The sequence below is a fragment of the Acyrthosiphon pisum genome, chromosome A2 (genome assembly GCF_005508785.2).
Source record: "Acyrthosiphon pisum isolate AL4f chromosome A2, pea_aphid_22Mar2018_4r6ur, whole genome shotgun sequence".
In the NCBI taxonomy this organism is placed as follows: Eukaryota; Metazoa; Arthropoda; class Insecta; order Hemiptera; family Aphididae; genus Acyrthosiphon; species Acyrthosiphon pisum.
Genome location: NC_042495.1, coordinates 78,072,160 through 78,097,460, shown reverse-complemented (window position 1 = coordinate 78,097,460; position 25,301 = coordinate 78,072,160). Strand labels below are relative to the sequence as shown.

The 25,301-nt window shown below is 27.8% G+C and overlaps 3 protein-coding genes across 4 annotated transcripts in view; 2 read left to right on the top strand and 1 right to left on the bottom strand.

The window, feature by feature from the left end:
* The first annotated feature begins 2,529 nt into the window (after positions 1–2,529).
* On the top strand, positions 2,530–8,778 carry LOC100573423 (protein maelstrom homolog). The gene is made up of 3 exons (XM_029489737.1): positions 2,530–2,778; positions 6,350–6,954; positions 7,027–8,778. Exons 2-3 carry the CDS (start codon positions 6,603–6,605, stop codon positions 7,920–7,922), a joined length of 1,248 nt encoding a protein of 415 aa, XP_029345597.1. The 5' UTR covers positions 2,530–2,778; positions 6,350–6,602; the 3' UTR covers positions 7,923–8,778.
* A 5,685-nt stretch (positions 8,779–14,463) lies between these two features.
* LOC100160468 (trans-2,3-enoyl-CoA reductase-like) lies at positions 14,464–22,821 on the top strand. 2 transcript variants are annotated; one of them, XM_008185916.2, is made up of 7 exons: positions 14,464–14,690; positions 16,916–16,960; positions 19,680–19,818; positions 20,045–20,216; positions 21,599–21,815; positions 21,889–22,081; positions 22,138–22,821. In XM_008185916.2, the coding sequence occupies exons 1-7, from the start codon at positions 14,685–14,687 to the stop codon at positions 22,263–22,265; spliced, it is 900 nt and encodes a 299-aa protein (XP_008184138.1). In that variant the 5' UTR covers positions 14,464–14,684; the 3' UTR covers positions 22,266–22,821.
* Positions 22,822–23,322: 501 nt separating this feature from the next.
* LOC115032994 (cilia- and flagella-associated protein 57-like) overlaps positions 23,323–25,301 on the bottom strand; it is a 6,665-nt gene continuing 4,686 nt past the window's right edge. The window contains exon 2 of the mRNA XM_003245206.4: positions 23,323–24,040. Coding sequence (XP_003245254.1) covers positions 23,735–24,040 — 306 coding nt within the window. The 3' untranslated portion in view covers positions 23,323–23,734. The remainder of the gene's footprint in view (positions 24,041–25,301) is intronic.

Genomic DNA, 25,301 nt, shown 5'->3' with positions numbered 1-25,301 from the left:
TCCTTATTTTGTTGTAATTCAAAAAACGAATAACTGCAATATACATGAAAATTTTACTGAATGTTTATATTAGCATTTCCTATACACCATACAATTTTGAAAATATTTTGACTCTTTTTGAGCTGTTTACGGACATTGTAAGTTTTCAATTTTTTTAGTTTTTTTTTTCTATAAATATCAATAAAGTTTTATCTGTTGGGCCAAAAAGTGTATAAATTTAATACAAAGCTCCTGATATATTGTTACAATATCAGTTGAAAAATATTTAAAATACATAGGCACAATTTTTTTTTATAAGCATTTAAAGATCAAATTTTGACAAAATTTATCAAATTTTAATTTGAAAAATTATTTTGTAGTTAAAAATTTATAAAATGTTCAATTTTTGTATCTAAGAATTGAAAATTTAAAACATAATTCCACGTAAGTAGTTAATTCTGTTACCAAAAAATCTAAAAAATACATTTACACAGTTTATTTTTATAGTCATTTTAAGTACAAATTTGGACGAAATTACATATTAAAAACCTAGGATAACTATTTTAGTTATTTTGTTGTGATTGTATAATATTATTAGTGGGTACTTGAAACTTTCTAAAGTATACTATTTATATATCTATGATAGTACCACGGTTTTTTTGTTGATGTATATCGCGTTATACGTACCCTAATAGATATTATGATATGATTAAATTTGGAATTTATTATATGTACCTATTATAGATAAATTTTTTTAAAATTACTATAGACTATATATAATATTATGTCTTATACCTAGACTAACATACCGTCTCCGCTCAGAATCGTTTTTCTTATACAATGATATTATATCATTGAATTCAAATTTAATACCATCCATTATACAGTGACCCACTTGTAACCTACTGTACAGCAGAGCGAAATCCACTTACCCACCTTTTTTTTGTTGTTGTAAGGAGAAGTTTTGACACATATACACATAAATTATTAGAGGGTGCTAATTTTAAAATTGGGGGTGCTAATACCCCCTAAGCCCCCCTATTTGCGCCTATGTGTTTACAAATACAAGCAGGCAATATCGGTGTATTAGATTTCTTAACAGCCGTAAGCCATAATATAAGGAAGAGGTGTGACTTTTTATGTAACTTTTCAATACAATTTTACCATATTTATTATTTATACTTAAATTTTGATATATTTTCATTCATTTTTATCGGGACTTTGTATTAAATTAAATTAAACTATATTTTAATATGTGATTTAAGTAAGTAATTAACATTTTTTATGATATTATATGACTTTTTATGTATTTATATATTTGTCGGGACTTTTTTTCCTAGTGTGGGACTTTTTTTCCGCGATTCTATCACAATAGTTATTGTGTGGACCATAGACCTTATACTATAAGGTCTATGGTGTGGACAGTTAAAAAAATAATTTTGTTTCGAAGAATGGGCAACACTGCATCTCAACTTCTCATGACCACTGTACCAGCCACGGACAAGATATCTTAGTCCGTGTATATCTTTAATCGTGACCAGGATGTTTGAACCATATCATTTACATGGTTCATTATCCTGGTGCGGCATAATTTTAAACCGGTTTAAGTCTAGCGAATTTCTACCATACTACACTAGATAAGGAACTCCTATGACTTAATATACAATTTACATTGTAACAAGCACGAACTAAGATATCTACAGCCCGGCCCACGAGAGTCCATACGTAAACCGCGCATCGATACTGGCGTACGCGACGTCTGTTGACCGAATTTCCTTCCACCTTGCCATTCCCACCACTCGGCAATGTGAATACAGCGGCTCATAAAAACACGGCTAATTAATTGTGTTTTGGGGGTGTTATATGATTCTCCATATTGGATAAAAAAAAACTCTCAAAAAAATACGTTATAAACTTATAACGTAAACGACACAAAAGACCAGTTATAAGAACGAATTAGTCGAATTTCGTAAACGTGTTTACTACTGTCGCTACGTATACACTATACAGTACACAAATGTCAATGACGGCTGTTGGCGATCATTGCCGGTCGGCTTCCGATCGGTATAATTTATTCGGCGTATGGAAGGGGAACCGATGCGCAGCGACGGACGCGTTGGACTCTGCGACGGGCACGTATGGACTCTCGTGGGCCGGACTCGGGACTATACAACCGTGGTAACAAGTGAAGCTTAGCTGTGGACGACCTCGATTTTATTGGTTGGCACAACATTTTATTTATTTCAAAATGTATTAGAAATAATATTTTTTTTAATGACTAAATAAAGTAGTAAACGTAAAATTAATTACTAATATAAAATATTTTTTTTTTTTCAAGCAACATGTTTAGAAATAATAAAATACGATACAAAATAAATCATATCTTATTTGTCATATGAAATACCATACATTTACCAACCGACCTTGAAGCTTCAATTCATGGCGGGAGTTGTCCCCATAATACATTATCTATAAACTTTGGGTGTCCCCGGCTTCCTGAAGACGTGTTTGCTATCAAACGTTAGTAACATTTATTATCATAATATTATATTTTTTTAAAACATTTTGAATTTTTGTTATTCAGTTTCGGTAATGCCAATAGATAAACAAAGAAGTACTGAAATTTTTTATGCATCATTGTCGTTTGCCCATCAGAGCCTGAGAATCAGGCATTGAGGCCATCTGTTGCTAGCGGAAAGAGGAACGTGAACCATAAAATATTAATCGTAAAACTATGAAATATACCAACTATTTTAACTGTTATTCATTTTAAATAGTCAACTATCGGAAAGCCAACAGGTTAGATTATAAAAACTTATAGCATTTATTATCATTTACCATTATTATTATTTTTAATTTTAGTATTTAGATAATAATTTATACACTTTGTTTATTCGGTGTACACTACAAAGGCAAGATGGCACTTTGTACATTAAGAGGACACTACACCCGCATGTATTGTCTCCGTCTTACAAATGTACAACATAGCAAAAACTGTTTTGTGCGGGAAAGAACCGAGAAGACTACAGTCATAACTAGGAAACAAAATTTTCACGACATAAAAAGAATAACTTTGACTGTGCAACTTTGTTTTTATTTTTTTTGATATCACCATTGGCACAAATAGGTGGGGGCTTGGGGGGGACTTTGTCCCCCACATTTCTGTTCAGTCCCCCCAGTTCAAAAGTCAGTAATTGGTACTGAGCATATATAATTTTTAAAAAATATAGCAGGGGCTTTAATCCCCCAAAAATAATTTGTCTATTTGCGCCTATGGATATCACTTATATGAAACAAGTTCTTACTGTTTCAAAAACTATTATTGTGTTTTTCAAACTTAAAAAACTTTATTGATGTAAATTATATCAAAAAAATAAAAACAACGTTGCACAGCCAAAGTTCTTCTTTTTGTGTGGTGAAAATCTAATTTTTTAATTATAATAAATTGTAGCCTTCTCGGTTCTTTCCCGCGCAAAACAGTTTTTGCTATGTTGTGCGTTTGAAAGATAGAGACAACTTAAACCTTATACTAATTCATAATTGATAGAAAGTGAGGAGGTGATCATTAGTCATGTACAATCAATACTTATTGCTTTGGTCATTTTTACGATAGATGATTTTACACCGATTAATCGAAAAACAAAAGAAAAATGTATTTTGTGTGTATGTGTTGCAAATATTTTGGAGATAAAAACCAATAGTACAATAGATTATCTAATAATTTATTTAGTCATGTTTCCCAAATCTTTTAATGCTAATAATATATATGCAGTTCTGGTTTATAAATTTTACATATCTCATTAAACTGTTTTAATGGTAGCATAGTAAATAACAAGTAATTTTAATATGATAATAGGACCAACATTTTTTTTTAACAGAAAAGCATTAATATAAAATTCAAAAGAATTCTTTTGAATTTTATATTTTTATGTATTATTTATTTAAAAATAAATATGTATTTTTCTACCAAATAAGATTAGAGTGAGAAATATTAGTAACAATTGTCAAAAAACTTTTAATTGATAATAAAATATTAGTATAAAGGATTTTCAAATTAGTTAGATATCAATGTTTGACATGATAAAAATTTACTGTATTAATACGCTATAAATAACCTTAAAATTATTTTAAATATGATTGCACATTATAAAATACATAAGTGCAAAAAATATTATAAATTACAACAAAATAACAAACTTTACGTTCTTACAATGTTCGGTAAAGTGTCGGTTACTGATAATAGATTTTATTACTGGCAGAATTCGGCCAGTTAAGTGTCTAAGTGTCGGTTAACTTTAACCAGACGTTGTAAGAACATTCCTAAGGATGTTATGTAACCCTTTCACTGCTATACTATTTAAGCACTGCAACCTGTGTGTGCTATGTAAAATTTAATATTTATTATCTATTTTCAATTTATAAAATTTTAATTTCGAGTCTATAGCTGGAAATCGCTCATAATCTATATCTATTATCTACTAATTTATACGTTTTATCTTAATTTTTCATAACAATTTATACTTTTATCGTATAACAATACAGGTTACTAAGTTAGTTGGTTTAGTGTCGTTTGTGGTGAAACAACTTTTTAAATTTTAAGCTGAAAATATAATTTTTTAAATGCTAGTTGCTACATCAGCAATTTATCCTTCCACTCTGATCTCAAAAACTCAACCATTCATACACTTGCCGCCCACTACTATAAATCATTCCACAAAAACACTTTCAATCACTCAAATTCTCTAATTTCAAACCTCTCCGCTCTTACTTTTTCTAATACCCACCTCATCGTCTCAAACAAAATTGGCCCAGGGACCTCCTTAACATTTAATAAAAAAAAACCATACCATCCCATCCAGCAAACTGTAGCTCCCCTATTACTTAATGTATATTACAGATTGTACATATTTTTGTTTTCTAATAATAAATGCTAGTTAAAGAGTTTTATAATCCCTAATATGTATAATAGTACCTATGTACTTATGTACATGTAAAATCCCTATTTTTTGTAGCATAGTATAACATTTATAAATGAATTTCTTAATAAATACAATTTTTTATTTATACTTTTAATGTTTGAAATATGTTTTTTTTTTTAAATTATAGTATAAGTTTTATAAATAATTTTTTTTTTTTTTATACTTTCAATATTATTACGGTAGAGCACATCCATTTTGGTAGACCGCATATTGGGAGATATGATCATATTATGACTATTAGTAGGTTGGTATATAAATAATTAACTTATGAGGTTACTAGTATTAGATTCGACCAGTCAAAAAAAATACATTGACATTAATTATATAAACACTAAAAACAATAACAAAAAGCAATGCTTATTTGTTTTTGAATTAGCTACAACAATATAAGAAAATCAATTTTTTGTTTTTCTCAATTATTTTGAAAAGTACTAGGAATTTTCAATTTTGACTACCCTCAAATACCAACTGGTAATCAGTAAAAAAGATAAAAAAAAAATTTTTAAAAATGTAAAAAAAAAATATTAATATTAAATTATTATTCCTAAATCACCGGTAATATTACAAACCTACAAAAAAGCTAATGAGTCTAATTGACAATAGTTTATACATTCACATAAATTTATCGTTCTCATTCCGATAAAATCGATTTTGGTATTTGGTATAACTCTAAAACAAATTACCGTATATACATGAAATTTTCACTGGTTGTTTATGTTTGCATTTTCTACACACAATAAAATTTTCAAAAAATTTCATTTGTTTTGGACTGTTTCCAGACATTTTCAGTTTCAAATTTTTTTTTTTCTACAAGGCTTCTGATATACTGTTACAATAGCAGTTGAAAAACATTAAAAATACATAAGCACAATTTTTTTTTATAGTCATTTAAAGTTCGAATTTTGACAAATGACTACCTTCTTTTTATATTTATGCTGACCATACGTACTTATTTTATAGAGTCAGGGGGGTACACATGGACCCCCGCCCACCGAAAAAAAAGTGTAGACGGTCACCCCTCTTGAGTTATAGGTTCGGCGCCACTGTACAGTAAAACAAAACAACATGAGATTAATTAATGCATTTCTTGGCTCAGAATCTAAAATATAAGATGTCATTAAAAAAAGGTGGCAACTTAAAAAAAATAATATAATAATGAAAAAAGAAACTATTAAATATTATTTAAGTAAGATATTATGCTTAAAAAATATGTTAATTAATATTATAACTAATATTTATTATGATTTATTTCTTCAAAATGTCGCATACCTAACTAATAATATAGTGTATTGTATATTTTCAATTAGATATTGTATAGATAAAATTAAGAATACAATTATAAACATGCAATTTATTGATTATTTACTAATTTATATATATTTTTGTCTTAGTGATGGCTCCTAAAAAGAAAGTTTACAATGGCTATTCAGTATTCATGATGGAGACTCGACAGAAATTAATAAATCAAGGGATTAAAGTTAGCATGGCTGATATGTCAGAGTATTGCCAAAAAGATTGGGCAGGAATGCCTGATGAGATGAAAGAAAAGTACAAGATAAAAGGCAAAAAGATGCAAAGTGAAGCAAAAAGTAGGCAAATATACTTCAATTGGTGAAAATATAGAAGACGTTAAAAAACAATCGGATGAGAGTAAATCACAAAACAAATGCTATGTACTCATATATAGATGTATTGCTTAGCATGCAACCAGCCAGCTATTATCTTCCCAAGCAAAAATTTATTTTGATTCATATAAACCCTTATACATGTGAAAAAGAAGGATTTTATTTTCCTGCTGAAATATCCATGGCTGAATTTTCTTTAGAAAAAGGCTTGATACGCATGTTTCATCAGCTAGTTGGATTTGATCAAGTCAAGACAAATGCTCCGCGAGCTCCTACAGCAGATATTAACAATCATGCTGCTAACAATCATAAAATAAACGTATTCTCAATGTTTCCCAATAATTACTCAGAAATATTATTAAAAATGATTGGTAAGTATAAATATTGAAAAGGATAAATTTTTTTTTTTCAAACTAATGTTGAAATGTATGGTAATTATTTAGGTTTTATCATGAACAAAGAAGTTGATGTATCTGTTCTAAATGACTTAGCATTAGACATGCCACCAGTCTATACTGCACATACGCCTATTGAAAATGAACTGATGATTACTAGTTCAAGTTTATTCAAGTTATTTGAAAGTGCAGTAAGAGATGCTGAAAGAACTGATTTCAATAATATTATTAGGGTTTACCATTTGGATAAACTATTTATGGAACTGAAAAATGCATGTTATAAAGTTAAACATCCAGGTACAGATGATTTAGCTTTACCTTCTGTTGCTATGGCTACCGATAGTTTATCAAAAGATGTGTTAAGTACAATTAAGACAATTGGTTGTCATTTTCATGAAAAACTTGAACACATTCATGGCTGTAGTAACTATTTTGTATGTAAGTGGATTAACATTTTATCAGCTCATTGTTGTCGCTTTATTGACATAGAACTTGTATCTGGTTGTCATTATGATTTTGATTTATCTAAAACAGAGAGCCCATTAGAAGAATGTTTTGATAAAATTAATATTTCTAAATTTGCTGCAAATTATTCAGATGATAGGGAAATAAATAAACCAAACACTTTAGCGGCCAATAGTTTCCCAGCGCTTGAAGGTAAATTAGCAACTGTTATTCAAAAACCAATATGGAATAAGCCAGAATATAAAGCAAATACAAATAGCAAAACTATTACAAATAAAGAACACAACTTTCCTCCCCTTGGTGATTCGAAAAGTATTCAAATAAATGCTCCTGTACCAGTAATAAACAGCTGGTGTAAGAATGCAGGTCGTGGCAAAGGTATTATTAGCCAAGTTCAAAGTAATAACCAAAACCAATTAAATGCAAACTCAAAGCAAACATCCAAAGGAAGAGGACTTTCTACTGATAGAAATAAGTAGCTTAGACATAATAATTAAATCATCAATTACTAAATTTTTAAATAGTAATTAATTAATTTCTGTCATTTAAAACTGGTTATTTTAATGCAATAACAATTAGAAAACTCATGCATAGATATGTATTGAAATTTTACAAAAAAAAAAAAATGTATTAATATTAATAAACATTATTGCAAATCAATTGTCTAGTCTAATATAAAGACAAATTGTGTAAAAACATTATACCTAATACTACCTTTGTAAATATAAATTTAATTTTTAAATAAAATATATTATTTTTAATCTGAGATGGTGGCCTGAGTGGTAACTTTGTTATGAAGAGGTCTGAGGGCTGACTTCATAATATAGTTCTTAAGACTAAGAAAACAGTTAATATTTTATAAATATGAGTATATAACTCTAAAACAGTAATAATTTATACACTTTACACCGCATTTTTATACAACTGTTGATTTTAATTTGTATTAAAAAGCAATATGTTTTCAGTTACTCAATAATACAAAACAAAGTTAAAAACATGAAGAATCCGCTGACCCCAGATCAAATATCTCTGAACATGTCTGGCTAAGTATGTGACTTGTTTTCAAAACCATTTCCGATTGTTTGGGTCAGGTTAAATATTTGTTCTGTACATAATTTTCCTGGGTGGAAACCAGCTTGTTCTTTAATTAATACATTAACCGCAAAGGGTACTAAGTAGTTAAGCCGTATTCTTTCAAAAAGATTGTATATATGGACGCAAATTACCAAATTACTCTTGGTCGTTGCACGCGTACATTTTTCGTGACACGTCCTCTTAATTTGTATATGTGGTGCAAAATACATGTTATATTTTTAATAAAATTGTATAATATTATTGGTAATATATCTAACTGCTGCATACATACAATATTGAAAATATGTCACCTTTTTTCACTTTCCTTATAAATGTATAACTATATAGCTAATCACAGTATGACAATACTACTTATTTTAAACAATCTACAGAGTAATAACTAAATTGTAATTTAGTATTCAGCAAATATATTTGAATAGGTATTGTATAAGTACCTTCTAAATTTAAACTAAAAAGTTACCTTTTAAAGTAAATGTTAATACATAATTTAAGAACTTTAGGATTTTTGATAAAATAGTACCCATTCCTAGCTACCAGTCACGACCAAGGGTGCCAACAGAAAATCAGCTCAGTGGGTTCAAAATTAAATTTATATAAATCGTAGATAGGTCACATGTTTACATTATTATACATTAATTTTTTTGTTCATTAAAAAAATCCCAGCGGATGCAATGGCACCCACTGGCCCCTCTCTGCAGGTGCCCCTGCTTAAGACTCGCTGCTATATAATTGAAAATTTAGTATTTATAATTTATTATATTTATTTAATATTTTGAGAAGAAAAAAATTTGTATCCTGGGGGGGGGGGGGTAAAATAAATTCTAATCACGCCACTGTTTGAATGTATCAATCAAATAATCTAGATGTTTTATACAAACAGTGGTGTCATTTCAGTTTTCAATAGAGGGGGACAAAGGTACCCTTTTTATTAACTAGGTAACATAATTTTTAAATATAAGGTAGCAGATATTTTATAAAAACAGTTGTATAATGTATACCTATATCAGTTAAAACTCTACAAGCTATTATATGGCAATATTTATTATAGTTTAAATATAATAGTAAAATATAAGTAGTTTATTAGGATATCTTCTTTTTTTTATTTTTTTAAATATATCAACTGCATAATCAACTATAAATCAATTTTCCCTGTTTCATTACTTATAACTTATAACCTATGCTATATTACTCTTATATAGGCAGGGGTTAAAGTGGGGGGGACGCAGGAGGACTCAGTCCCCCTACCTCTGACGGCGGTTAAAAAGCGTCCCCTTTAACAAATTAGGATTTTATACAGTAAACATTATACATAAAATTATATATGGAACGCTTAAAACTATATGGAGACATCAGTCCCCTCTTGAATTTTTTCCCACTTTAACCCCTGTATATAGGTATACGATACATTTACTAATTAATATTATCTTAAATTATAATATATATTTTTTTTATTGTTCGCTTACCACCTCAAGTTTTGTCTATTTATTAAAAATACCGGAAATTATTTTCGATTGTTGAGCAGTTTGCAGTAATTTTAAATTTTTAGCCGCATTTAAGTCATATTTTGCCCAAATTAAAAGATTAATGTAAACACACGTCAAGAAAAAAATTAATTTTAATTTTGGTAGAATAATAGGTACTCAATTAAATAAACACAAAACGCAGAATAGTTGAATTATACACGACTGTCGCAAGTCGCAACTCGCAAGTTAACTGAAGTCCGTGATCAATGATAAGAATGCCAATCGATTGTTGTTTTTAGAATTTGTATTAATTTTAGATTTTAAAATAATACCATAAGAGATTATGATACTAATTATTATTATTGTTGTGCATACGACAATGTTATGTTCATTTTCCTACACAAAATACACTCACACAAACAAACATACATAAATGTATACATACCCATACATACAATGTGTACGTCCCCGCATACGTCTAAATATAAATATATTCCAAGTAAAAATGTTTCACTGTGACAATAATTTCTTCGTACATTATTTTCAATTTTACAATATTTTCTGAAAATATTATAAAATAGGCATTTTTTTGCGCTAATAAAATATAATAATGGCAAAACGGCAACAACTGGGCACCGGTCTGTTGGGCCGCTTTTTAAATCAGACAGGGGCAAATACCCACCTTGCCCCCCCCCCCAAATAACGCCATTGTATACAGACAGCTCTATAAGATATGTGTATATTTGAAATTTTATATTAATTAGCATCAAAATATTATGAAAACATATTATTGATACAAAAAATCAATAATTTTTTTATTTTAAAAATAGTAGTTTGCCCACCTAAAATTGTCTTTAATACCACTGAACCAGTTGAACTGGTTTATCGGATCAGATTAAATAAACTTATATTATGTTATATTATAATATAATATAAATCTTATATTATTTCATATACATTTCATATACAATATGTATTATAAAACGCAAAGCAGTTATTTCATTATAATTATAAATCGATAAAATAATATTATCATTTATCGAAAATTCGAAACCATCACGATCACCGGATCACACCCAAATTATCATTTTCCTCCTGGGCACCGATGTCTGTATGATATATTGATATTATACTAATAAATAATAATATCAAAAAATGTGGGAAAGTCAATTTTAAGAAGACTTGACGACAAATTCAAATCTGTTTTCGGAATTCTTATCGATTCAATAGATCAATTGAAATGTGGTACTTTCCTGTTATACAAGACTACTTCCGTTATCGCTACTATAAAAAAAATACCTATCTTAGCTGATATTATAGCTGAATTAAAATCATCATACAAAATAAGCTGCGATTATATATCTATATAGCATTACGTATATTATTAGTTTTTGTCATTGGTGTTTCCCACGGCAAATTTGGTATATTACGAATAATTTAATTTTTTTTATAAAATTTGAATGTGGCCATCCCCACAATACATAAATTATTAATTATTTTATTTGTGGATTTACCATTTTGCAATATTATTATTATTATTTTATTGTTTTCCGTACCTACCCCGCGCCAAATTTAGCACTTAACCGTGTACAATACATTACAAATAATAAATTAATATGTAGGTATTTAATTTTTTTCTTTATTTCATTTTGACCATCTCCACAATACATATTATTAAAAATATATCAAAGAAGGCAATAAAATTAAGGTAGTCTCGTTAAACTGGAAAGTACCATTTTGTTAGTCTTAGAAAAAGGATTGTGATGTTTCACAAAAGAAGCGCGGTAGTCGCGATAACGGAGGTAGTCTCGGGTGGTAATCGCGGTAACAGCCGTAGTCACGTATAACAGGAAAGTTCGAGTTATCCAAGGATAATACAATAATAGGAAATTCTAGGAACCGGAAAAAATGTTCGAGGTATCGACGATTTCGAGTCAAAAGAGTTCGAATTAATAAAGTTCAACTGTAATATTATATAATATATATTATCTATCTCAGTGCCTATAAACTAGTTTATAGGTGTATGGTTAGGTTAGGAAAAGACCACTCGAACCGATGGACAGAGAGAAAACGGACAATTTACCCCTAACACAGGCCTCCACGGATATATATCCGCGTCCATCATGGCTAAATTACTGGAATTAATGTTATTTATGAAGAAGATATTGGTGATGTTATTTGGAACCGAAGGGTGGATATGTAAACTATCTTTAACAAGATACACTTTATACCGTTGATTTGTAAAAGTAGGTACTACTGCTGCGAGAGCAGGAATGTCCACAATAATGTAAAAGAAGTGTCGAGTGGAATCCCCGAAAAAAAATCCCCAGACTACAATATTACTCACAACCACATGCAAATGGTTGAACAAATATTTTTTAAACGTTAATAATAATTAGTATCTATAATTAATATTTAATTTCAAATACGTATATTATATTATATTATTATACTGTTAAAAAAAATGATATATTATAATTTATAAATAATATTTTATTTCAATTACGATAATATATAACATGTAATTCAAATTAACTAACTTACCAACTTCACAAAAAATAGGTAAAGCATATAAAAATATTTCGAATGATCGATACGTCAAATGATACGTCATATATTTAACTTTAGTGGTGTTTGATGAACTCCTGAACCTAGTTATCAAATATTCCGCTAAATAGTAGCACTTGGCCTAACCAGAAAATGTTGTTTTTAGTCAATATGAAAATGCAATAATGGCCTAAAACGCATTTAACTCCAATTACGCAAGCTAATGGGTTAGGCCACTCTTTTTCTCATAGCCTCAAATAATACAGTTAAAAACATACTATATAAAAATATTATTCAAAATATAGATAATAATAATAATAATATAAATAACGAGTAGGTACCTATCCAAATTATGTTCGTGAGCCCATTACAGATTAGATCGGTACGTGTAACCTTTTACCTTATATTATATTATATTATCAAAGGTACACACTAAACCGCACACAACAATCATAAGTAGGTATCATTTGAAGTTCTTATACAGTTATACCTTATAAATTATCGTCAAAATGTCACAGAAAACGTAATATTTTATTTCGGGGATTATCAATTTTTACAGAATTATATCAACACAAAATATGTATAATATAGTAATATAAAATATTATTGTTAATTATTCCTTTTAAGGTTTTTTTTTATTTTTATCTATTACTTAAACTAACTGGGGGCAGTGTATGTTCCATTTTTAAAAAATACTTTTGTATTTGTAAAAAACATTCTTATTGCCAAGTGCCTCGTGCCTACATTCAATAAATTATTTTGTATAAGATTTTTGTTAACTATATTTTACTATAATAGTTGTTAAGTACAAAATATTATAAATAATATATCATTTTTGAATATACGTATAATTACGTTTGTAATTAAATATTAATTATAGATACTAATTATTAACGTTTAAAAAATATTTGTTCAACCATTTGCATGTGGTTGTGAGTAATATTGTAGTCTGGGGATTTTTTTAAGGCACTCGCAGACCAACTCGCGGGATCCCCTAAACCCCCCTTTGACCACGCTCATGCTCCCAACACAATTGTTTTCTGACTAATTAATTCCTATATTTTTAATACCCCAGCTAATTCTTAGTCTACCGGACAGTCCGAACTATTATAAATGAAATGTTTTGCCAATCGACAAATGGCGGCCGTCCACAGCTGAGCTTCATATGAAACAGTTGAAACAGTTGAGTTCCTTATCTAGAATAGTATAGAAGTCTGTGATCGTTGTACACACTACACACTATAGTACACTACGTCACTATGTACACACTACACACGTTCCACGTCGTCTGTAATCAGTTTAGACGTTTGACAAATTAATGAAATTATATAATATTATATAAAAAATAATAATAATACAATAAATTATATAATTTGTCGTGACGTATAGAACCAGGTGGTATCGCACGGCCGCACGGGAACGGTTCAATCTCTTTTCTATGATCTATTGATCTATACTCTGTAGAGACTAGAGATGGGCAAAATATTTTGAATATCGATGTTCGATGTATCGATGCATCGAAAATCGAAATTTGAAACACCGATTGTTAAGATGTATTGGGAAAAACCTCAATATTTTTTGATTTTTAATTCAATCATTGGTAAAACAATTTATTTTTCTCACCTTACTTGTTAGTATTTACCGTGATAAATTAGATAATATTATAATCTAATTTGTCTGTTGTCGTGGTATGTTGTATGTACTATGTAGTATGTACCATGTTTCAAATTACATATATTATATATTTTTTTTAATATATAATTTAAAATATAAATTCAAGTAGTTAAAAAAAGAAAATGGTAAAATATGAAAAAAAACATCGATATTTTTTTCGATACCTACATCGAAGACTAAATATCGATGTATAAACATCGGTGTTTTTTGCCCACCTCTAATATTCAGCTGTATTACTGTAGTCTGTATTAGTCTGTACTCTACACTCTGTACTATTGTACTATAGTTCTCAGTTTCTCACTTCTCACTAGTCACACTCACTTTGCAGTCGTCACTCCAGGATTCAGACCATCGACGATAGATAAGTACTATTCGTCTGCTACGGTTGTTATCGCTTATTTGTTCATCCCAACACTCGTTATTATCCATTACACGCGGTCGGTCTCAACTACGCTTTGAAATATGGAGGTAAGTAAATTTAGTTCGTTTTCTCGTCAATGGATTGTGGTAGTTGGTCGTTTTGATTGACTCCAATATACCGGTCTACCTAGTACCAATAAAGCAGATATTATAGGTGGTTGAGCAATGAGCTCTTAAAAAAAATTTAAGTACGGATAAAAAGTTGGCTAAAATTGCTGGAGGTTATACTACTTAAATAAATACTGGAGACCTTCAAGCCCTCTTCTCCCATTATTTTCTGCGCTACAACTCCCAAACTAAGATAATATTGGTCAATGATTCTGCACTGATGGGATGAACATATCGTAAATTTTTGTTTCTTGTGACTAAAATCATGTTTAAAGCATGTAGGCAATAGGTATGTATTACTTCATAATCAGTTCTGATACCCTGAGGGTACTTGATATCTTTAATCTTTATCCAATTTTATATATTTTATACTTGTGTGCATTAGGCATAACATAGATCCAGTGTGTATACAGTCAGTATGTGACAGTGTTGGCATTCGAGGTAATTACATTAAAGGTTTTTGTTTACGAGTACCTACCAATACTTGCTTTACATCCGAATAGTCTGAATTCTAGTCCAGATCACCTTGTGCCCTCTGTACATGTTAACCCTGAAAAATTCATCATAAGTCATTGACACAAAACTTGTTATGTTTAACATCTTCCGGCATATTTATGTATATGGTGTATCATTGTATAATTTTTGAAAAGTAAAACCTATACGAAATGCATGTGCCTAATTATTTAAATGTTTACTTTGGGTATCTATTGGCTCGGGTATTGATTAAATATTATTTTTTTTATACGAATAGATCCTTATAAATTAGGTATACTGGTTTTATTTACACCCAAGTACCAATTTAAATATTATACACGTGATAAACTCTATAACTTGATCAACCTTTGTATCAGCTTATTTGTAAAATTTTACAAAACCCGTTAGTTGAGTCCAAAAGAACTTTGAACATTTTGCATAACCAGTTTTCTGACCAATTCATACAATTTATAATTAATGTTAGGTACCTATTGACTGTTGCAAGTGTTAGATTTTATAACCATGCTTTTTGATGAAATATCAAATAACAAATGAATATTCTTTTAATGTGTGGAATGCAAATTATCATTATTAATATTCAATAAATTGCATTGCTTTACATTAAATTGATTGTTTATTTGAATAAAAATCAATGGTCATTAAGCAAAGATTTGTCCCTATCTACATTTATTTTATAGGAAATAATACGATAACTCATTTAATAATTATCTATTAACACTTTGAGTGCCATGTGTATCAATTTCAATACACAACTAATATGTTTATTTGTGCCGTGTGTATTGATAATGATACACATTTATATGATAAACACATTATAAAACAAATGTCCCGGTCAGAATGGTCAGTTTTGTCATTTTTGGCCTGGCACTCAATGTGTTAAGTGAGTTAATTGAAGTTATTAATTATTCATTAAAAAAATTTAGTTGTAATTTTTGACCTCGCTCACCTAAGTTTATCTTCCAACATAAATGATCACATAGCATGCTGAATATTATTTTTACAGTGAGCATTTGTTTATTAAGTTTCTACACTGTCTATTTAAAATTGTTAGGGGTCAATATTTTTTTGTTATATCTGAAAAAAATACTATTTTTAAATTAAAATGATAATTTAATGTTCAAGAAGAAATTGTGACTTACTCAATAAGTTTGTGTTGGGGCTCAAAAGATAATAAGACACTTAAAAATTGTACCTAATAGCAGTATTTAAATGCCATCATTATAGTTGATAAAACTGCGATATTTTTCTAGTTTTATTTCAAATGAATCACAATCATTTAAATGTATTTCTTTAAAATATATTGTTATGCATATCAACCGATTAATAGCCACATTACGTAGGTTGCTGTTTCTCTTTATACCACGACCAGTGTACTTAATACTCATATTTTTCATATGAGCGATTAACACCAGTGACAGATGGTTTTGTACATTTATGACTTTTTTTTACAACAATATGCAAAAAGCCAGATTGTAGTATTAAGTAATATGATAAACTATAGAATTACAATCCAATAATATTAACCTAGCCACTTTATGTTAATGTTGTAATTGAGAAAAATAGCTTATACTGTATAGATACCTAACCTACATAGTACTAAAATAAAATGTTGTTATAAGTATATGGTAGTCCATTTTTGAAACTTCAAAGTAAACTTTTTATTTTTTTAGATTGAAATTGTAACTACAACGGACAAGAATATTGGAAAAATTAAAGTAAGAATTTTTATTAATAATATTTTATACTAAACAGTTATATTATGTATTTATGTCCCAAAGTGTAATTTATGTCAATGAGATAATGATATATAGAAATGCCATTGCTCTCTATTTATCTACCTAACTTATTTTCTTAAATATTTTTAAACAGTAGGTAATTATTTTCTTTTAAACTAGGTATATACTTAATAGTGAAGAATTCTTTAATTATATTCGATGATTTTTTGAATCTATTATGTTATATCAATCCCCGGTAACCCTCCAAGAAGGTTGAAACGTAAATGGTGCCGTGATTTGCTTTTTGTATAATTAAAAAAAAATATATAATATGTCTGTAATAATTACTTCAAAATGAAAGTGTCACTAATGGGTGGCAGCTTTCCTCAAATTATTCACTGTTATAAATAAACTTATTGTATCATATTTACTTATTGTACAAATTGTAAAAATTATGTTATGCTATCTGATATGTTTTTAAAATCTTATGTTGGGTTTCATTTTTTTTACATTTCTTAGTTAATTGTCATAAATTATTTTTGTATTTGTTTGTTGTCAGGGTTGGATCTAGGAATAAAATAAAAAAGGAGACCATACACAAAATATGTACCTATATGGGCTATATGCATATGTTACATAAATAAAAATTAAATATATACTCATAGTTTTAAAAGTCATAAACCAAAAGCATAAAAAATTGTTAGATTATTATTAGGTTTGATTGATTTAACATAACTATTTTAACCTATAACATATTTTTATAAATAAACTAATAAATGAGAAATGTTTCTTTGAAATAATATTTAAGTGAAGGCTTCAGCCAGACTATACTACTCATTGTATCTGCCCCCGTTTATCGTGCAAGTATATAAAAAAAAATTTAATCGAGTGCTATGAAATCTGTAAATTTTTGGTATCTACATTATAGTTATTACTTATAAGGAATGCCATAGTGCAAATGAAAATATAAGTAAAATATATAATAACCAATAATGTTATTATTACTTAAACTAATAAAAATAACTAGATTAGTAATAAATAGCCCAATACATTTTGTATTGTTTTGTTTTCCATAATATATTTATCCAGGTAGGTATTTAAAGTTAAGTTAAATTGTAGGTATACTCATTGTTTGATTTATATTCAGATTCAAATTAATAATTATTAATAAAAAAAATTTTATTTTATACATTCTTACTATTAAGTATTTGAAATAATTATTTTGGAATTGATTAATTTATTTACAAAGCTTGTTCATTAATATTCAAATGAAAAATGTTATTCCATGTCCTTGAAAAATGTCTTGTAATTTATTCAGTGTGCCTATTTGAGTTGGCATTATTTTGTGCTAAGTAATATTTCACTAAACAATAATTTATAAAGTATACAATATGTACCTATCAATTATGAATGATTAATAACTTTCTAAAAGTTCAAAATCACATTCATTATCATTCATCATATGAATATGATATTTTAACTTGAATTCCTATGAGTTTTTTTATTTAAATATCAGTAATTTTACACTAAAGTACCTACACTTGTTAAAATTCATCAATAAAAGTGAAGAATAAATATTATTTTTAATCTACAATCAAAATTCTTTAAATTACATTTTTAAAACCCAAATTTCAGTTTTTAATTTTAGTGGTTTTATTTCATACCCATTTTTGGAACTAAACAAAATATATGAAAATGGATATTTATATGAGTCTAATAAATTCCCAAATTTAAGCTTCATGTAAAAGTTTTCTTGAAAAACATCTAAACTTAAGGAAGTTAATTTTTTAACATTATTGAACACAAGATAATTTCATTTCTAATTACAAACAAGGATAACAATTTAGTTATTATTAGTTAAATTAAAGGTCAAAATGTAATATAATAATAATACTCATTGTGATATAGGTACTACAATATATTATATTACCTTATTACTATTAACATTAGTAATTATATTTTATATATATATATTATATTTGTTTTATTATAATATAAGAACATGTTGTTTGATCCAACGAAAAGTGGGCTTGTCGTTTAGATGATAATATTGTTCTGTTTTTGAATTGCTTGAAGAAGTTGATTGATGGTATTTGAATATAAGGTTTGAATGGAAAAACTTGAAATCCATGTTGAGTGAAGTTTCATTTGATATTATTCTTAAAATGTTACATTGGAAATTTAGAACACTTATATTTTATTTATGTGTTATGGCACAGCACAGGTTACAAAAGAATTATTTGTGAAGAAGAAGAGAATAACTAAGAGAGGTTTACCAATTAATTAATTGCTATCATGCCATTTTTGCTCTACCGCAAAATATGTTCTACTGAAGACTGGTCTGCCGTAAAATTAGGAAAATTTTAATTTAATTATTTAGGTATACTTGTGTGAACTCTAATCATTTTTTTCAATGGAATCTCCAAATCTATCTTACCAAATTTTAAAAATGAAATTATGTATGTATATGTATTTTAAAATCAAAATTATTTATATGTATTAATTTAAAAAAAACAAATTTTAAAAAACAAAATAATATTATTATAAAATTGGTATAGTGCACAAAGCATGATACCCATTTTAAATTTCTGATAATTTTGTGTAATTTAAAAAAAAAATGCATGGGTTCTTGTTTATCTATAGCACTCCAAGGTATTTAATGCTTGTCGACGAAGAGATATTATCTTTGTAACATTTTAAATATTTTTTATTTTTTCAGGTTACAGATGCTTCTCAGATTAGTGATATTAAGAAAAGCATTAGCAAAGTAAAGTCTGCTTTATATCCAGACAGACAATCTATCAGACTTGAAGCTAGAGGAAAAAGTTTAAAGGATACTGACAAAGTTAAAGATTTAGGTAAGTATTAATCTAGTATGGAAAAGTTAAATGTAGATGAAGTTTAAATTGTATTCTTATATTTTTAATATCAATTATTTAAAGTTTTTGTCAGAAATAAGTATTCATTTAGTAAACTTTTTAATAATTTTCTTTTTCAGTAGATAATAAATACTGTTTAAATAATAGCTGTAATATTTTAAGAAGTAACAAATTGTATTAATAGGTATTTAATTTTTTTTTCTAGGATTAAAAAATGGATCAAAACTTTATGTTAAAGACTTAGGCCCTCAAATTGGATGGTCTACTGTATTTATGGCCGAATATGCCGGTCCCCTCTTTGTATATTTATTATTTTATGCACGACCCAGTCTGTTTTATGGGGCAACAGCTAATCAAAAAATGTCACAAGTGGCTGAGTAAGTCCTTATATTTAATAGTATGGCAACTATTTCAATTATCAAGTTGTCTTATCAAATTAAATTATTTTTGTAAATATGTTATTTCGGTATTGTTAGATGGATGCCAGAAATGGTAAAAGTGTTGTACAAGTTATATTATTATAGCTAGTGTCAATTTATCGTAATGTAGGGGTACCCACTAGGATTTTATTTCTTAAATTGTTTGTTCATTGCTTGCTTGATGAGAACTTTTCTTACCTCAGTATTAATATTTAGTCACCACTGCCTACTGTATAGGTTAATTTCCTTAAAGTACCTTATCAGTAACATATAATCTAAATTATCGTACAATTTTGGGTGCTAATTCGGTATGCGCTCTACCGGTTTTGGCGTTCTACACTCGGTCTACGTTCTGTACGCGGATATTGGACTGCAATAAAATTACTGTATATGCATTATCTGCTTCGGTTTTATATAATATGGTAGGGTATTTCTTTCAACTGTTACTAATCTTGATAATCTCTAACTATCTTTACTTTAAATTGTATTGCTGTTGGTTTTACTTTTATTACAGTCGTCACATAACGCTCACTAAGGTTGTTCGTTATGACTATAATATACTGGGTATTTGGTTTAAAAATATGGAAATGATTTCTGTTATTTTTATGTTCATCGACGTGATCGAGAAACACTTCTACCAATAATTAAACGTGAATGCGAGGCAGGATCAGAAATTCATTCTGATGAATGGGCTGCATATAGGTGTCTCACAAGCCGAGGTATTTTACACCAGATGGTAAATCACTAAATCTCATATGTCGATGCAAATATAGGACCCCACACTCAAAACATTGAGAGGTCATGGTTGGACGCAAAAATTAAATTATTGAAGAAAATGAGGGGTGTTCCTCTTAATCATTTGCAGTCTCATCTTGATCACTATTACTGGCAACTTAACCGTCAAGACAGTCCGGACCATTTTCTCGCCATGTTAGAAGACATTCAGATCTTGAATAATCGTTTTTGAATGAATATAAAATAAAACGACGTATGACATCTGTAGATTATACTGACTCAGACACTTGTCTGTAAAGAATCATTATAAAAAATATAAATATAAAATAAAACCTAGTCAAAACAACTTATGTAGACTGTAGAGCACATACCGACTACGACACTTTTCAGTAGAGCATACAGAATTAGCACCCCATTTTGTAGCAAATATAGTAATGAATAATTATGTACTCATAGATTTTATGCAACTTATAATTAGTTTTTAAAAACTTAAAACTAAGTATTTAAACCTGGCTTTTATCATTATCAAAGAAATAGCTTATCATCAAAAATGTGTTCTTTTCCAAGTATATGTTATGTAAATGTCATTATTTTTGTTTTCTTAGAGTTGCTGCTTACTGTTGGTCATTCCATTATACGAAGCGTGTGCTTGAAACACTGTTTGTACATCGTTTCTCTCATAACACAATGCCAATAATGAATCTGTTTAAAAACTGTACTTATTACTGGGGTTTCACTGCTTTTGTTTCATACTTTGTTAACCATCCATTGTATACTCCACCGTGTACAATTCAATTTTACATTGGTCTTGGTACTTTTATCGTAAGTATTGGAATTAAATTATAATTGCAGTATCATGTTAATAATGAAATAAACATTTTATACAATATTACAGTTTTGTGAATTAGGAAACTTAAGCATTCACATTGCACTGCGAAATCTTCGTCCACCTGGTACTAAAGTCAGGCGTATACCAGTTCCCACTACAAATCCTTTTACACTTCTTTTTAACTTTGTTTCTTGCCCTAACTACACTTATGAGGTTGGTAGTTGGATTGGATTTACCATAATGACATCTTCATTTTCAGGTAATCATTTAATATTACATTGTTGATAAAAAATAATTTGTATGTAATCTGTTTAGCTGGATTATTTACTTTTGCTGGATTTTACCAAATGGCAGTATGGGCTCTTGGCAAACACAGGAATTACAAAAAAGAATTCTCTGACTACCCGAAATGTAGAAAGTCAATCATACCATTTTTACTTTAATTTGTACTAAATGTTTTAAATAAGTTTTTTTATGACTGAATTTGGTGGGTGTATATTTTTTTATGGGTTTTTCGGTTTGTATCTTGTGGATATTATATTAGTATATTATGTTTACTTTTCATTTAAATACAAATAACTGATCAAATTGTATATGAATATTTGTTAATTTGTTGTAATAAATTTACAGCCACTTATTTCATATAATAATATATATTAAGTCATATTGTATACTTAGATGAATATTATTTCTCTATTACGTTTTTAATATTATACTTAGTGGTAAGGTTTGCTTATCGCCAGTGAATCTGGTTGGACTCACAAAATATAATTTAACTATCATTTAACTGATCACCAGTATGAGTTGTTTAGATAGGGACAAAAATAAAATATTTAGAAGTATTAACTAATAAGTTATTATAAATTACATTTTTATATGTGAAAAGTATACAGGTGTAACAGAAAGACCTGACAAAAAAAAAAGATGTTACCTAAACGTATGATAAAAATTGTGAAAATTATTTGCTTAATAAATAATTTAAGAAATATACTCAAAAAATATTTTGAAAAATGTTGTTTCGTTCTGAATTAATTTAGTATAAAAAATACTGATATTTTAAAAAAATTCTAAAAAATAAGCTATTTAACTTGGGTAAATGTTTTTTGCATTAAAATTGTTTTTATAATCAGATTTAGAAATTGGCTATTTTTATTTTTTACCTTAAATATTAAATAATAAAAAATAATTTTTTTTATATTATGTGCGTAGCGCAAGTGACTTAACTAATAAAAAAAAGTTAAAAATATTGATTAGAACAAAAGTAATTTCAGCTACCAGGTCTGTGCCTGTTACACTGTATATTCTAACTATTTTAAAGAAAATATTATTGACAGTAAAATTATGTCAAAATATTATTCAAATTGATCGTGTTTAATTAAACATATTACATAATAATTATTAATTTAACTATTTAAAAATATATATTAATAATTAATATGATCATTATAACACATTAATGTAGAAATGGAGACTGTTAATATAAAGACAGTACTTAATTAATATTTATTTTATTTAAACTAGTCACTAAAGTAAAGTATAAAATTGCATAGGTAATATAAAGTTGGCAGAATATAGCATTATATTAAATTTGTTTTAAAATTTACTTAACTTCATATTTATATACTTATGATTATATGATAATATAAAATAAAAAAACAAGATATAATATATGTTATACTCCTTACAGATTTTTGTTCAGTCAGTAAAATATATTCTATTGTGTTCTATTATTTTTAAAGACTAAAATCAAATAGTCATTCTATATTAACTACTATTAACAACGGCATTACAATAAAATAAAATATTCGAAATTTGTTTTAATTCTCGATAAGTTATGTTCCTTATGCTATTATACAACTGCATCTAAATTTGTCACAGCTTTCTGTTTTTGAAGATTGTTATTTTTAACTTTTTAATGTTTAATAATTGGGTTTTTACTTTCTTTAATTTTAAAAATTGATTTTAAGTTGTCATATTTCTTAGAGTTTGCAATGAGTTCTTGTCTTAACTTATTGATTGTATCAATGAGAATTATATTTTCCTCCATAAGTTTGTTATAGGAATTGTTTTTTTTTTCACACGCATTTACTCGTTTTTTTAAGCTGATAATGGACTGTTCTAAAAATTGCCGCTGTCTTGTAAACTCCATTCTGGCGTCAAACTCTTCACCTTTAGATACTTCAAATGTTTTTGTATTTCCATATTTAATAAACAAATCCTGTAAACAAATTAATTGCTAATTAAATAAAGATAGTAAGTATTATTTACACTTGGAAATTTTCTATTTGGTGCCATTTAAATACAATAATTTTATTATTTTTCATTAAAAAACAATTGTATTATTATTTACATTTTTTTTTAGAGGGAATTATTTTATGTGTGAATGTTAAAAGATATTTTTAATAATCTTTATTCTTTAATTAAAATGTATAGGTGCTGTCACAATATTGTCGGTTGATCAGCGATTTGCGTGTTAAACAATACCATTCATTTTAATGAACGCTGCAGTGGCATTATTATGGAGGGGGGAAATTTGGGTGTCGTATCCCCCCACAACTTTTTTTAAACTGGCAAACCATATTTATGTACCTACTTATTTAATTATATAAATATTATTATTTATAGGTACCCACCTACCTACTATTGTAGGTACTAATATAGTATATTTTATAGAAACAACAAATAAAAAAAAGTGGGTAAGTGGATGTCGCTCTGCTGTACAGTAGGATACAAGTGGGTCACTGTATAATGGACAGTATTAAATTTGAATTCAATGATATAATATCACTGTATAGGTAAGAAAAACGATTCTGCGTGGAGATGGTTTGTCAGTCTAGGTATTAGACATACCTATTATAGGTATACTTATCTATAGTATTAAAAAAAAATTGACCTATAATAGGTATTAATAATAAATTCCAAATTAATCATATAACAATATCAATCAGGTAACGCGTTATACATCAACAACAAACCGTGGTACTATCATAGATATATAATAGTATACTTTAGAAGTTTCAAGTAACCACAAATAATATTATACAATCATTACAATCACAACAAAATAACTAAAATAGTTATTCCAGGATTTTTAATATGTAATTTCGTCCAAATTTGAAATTAAAATTACTATAAAAATAAACTGTGCTTATGTATTTCTTAGAATTTTTGGCAACAGAATTAAACATTTACGTGGAATCTTGTTTTAAATTTTCAATCCTTGGATATAAAAGTTGAACATTTTATAATTTTTTAACTACAAAATAAATATTCAATTTTAAATTTGATAAATTTTGTCAAAATTTCAACTTCAAATGCTTATAAAAAATAATTGTGGCTATGTATTTTTAATATTTTTCAACTGCTATTGTAACAATATATCAGGAGCCTTGTATTAATTTTTTACACTTTTTGGCCCAACAGATAAAACTTTATTGATATTTATAGAAAAAAAAACTAAAAAAATTGAAAACTTACAA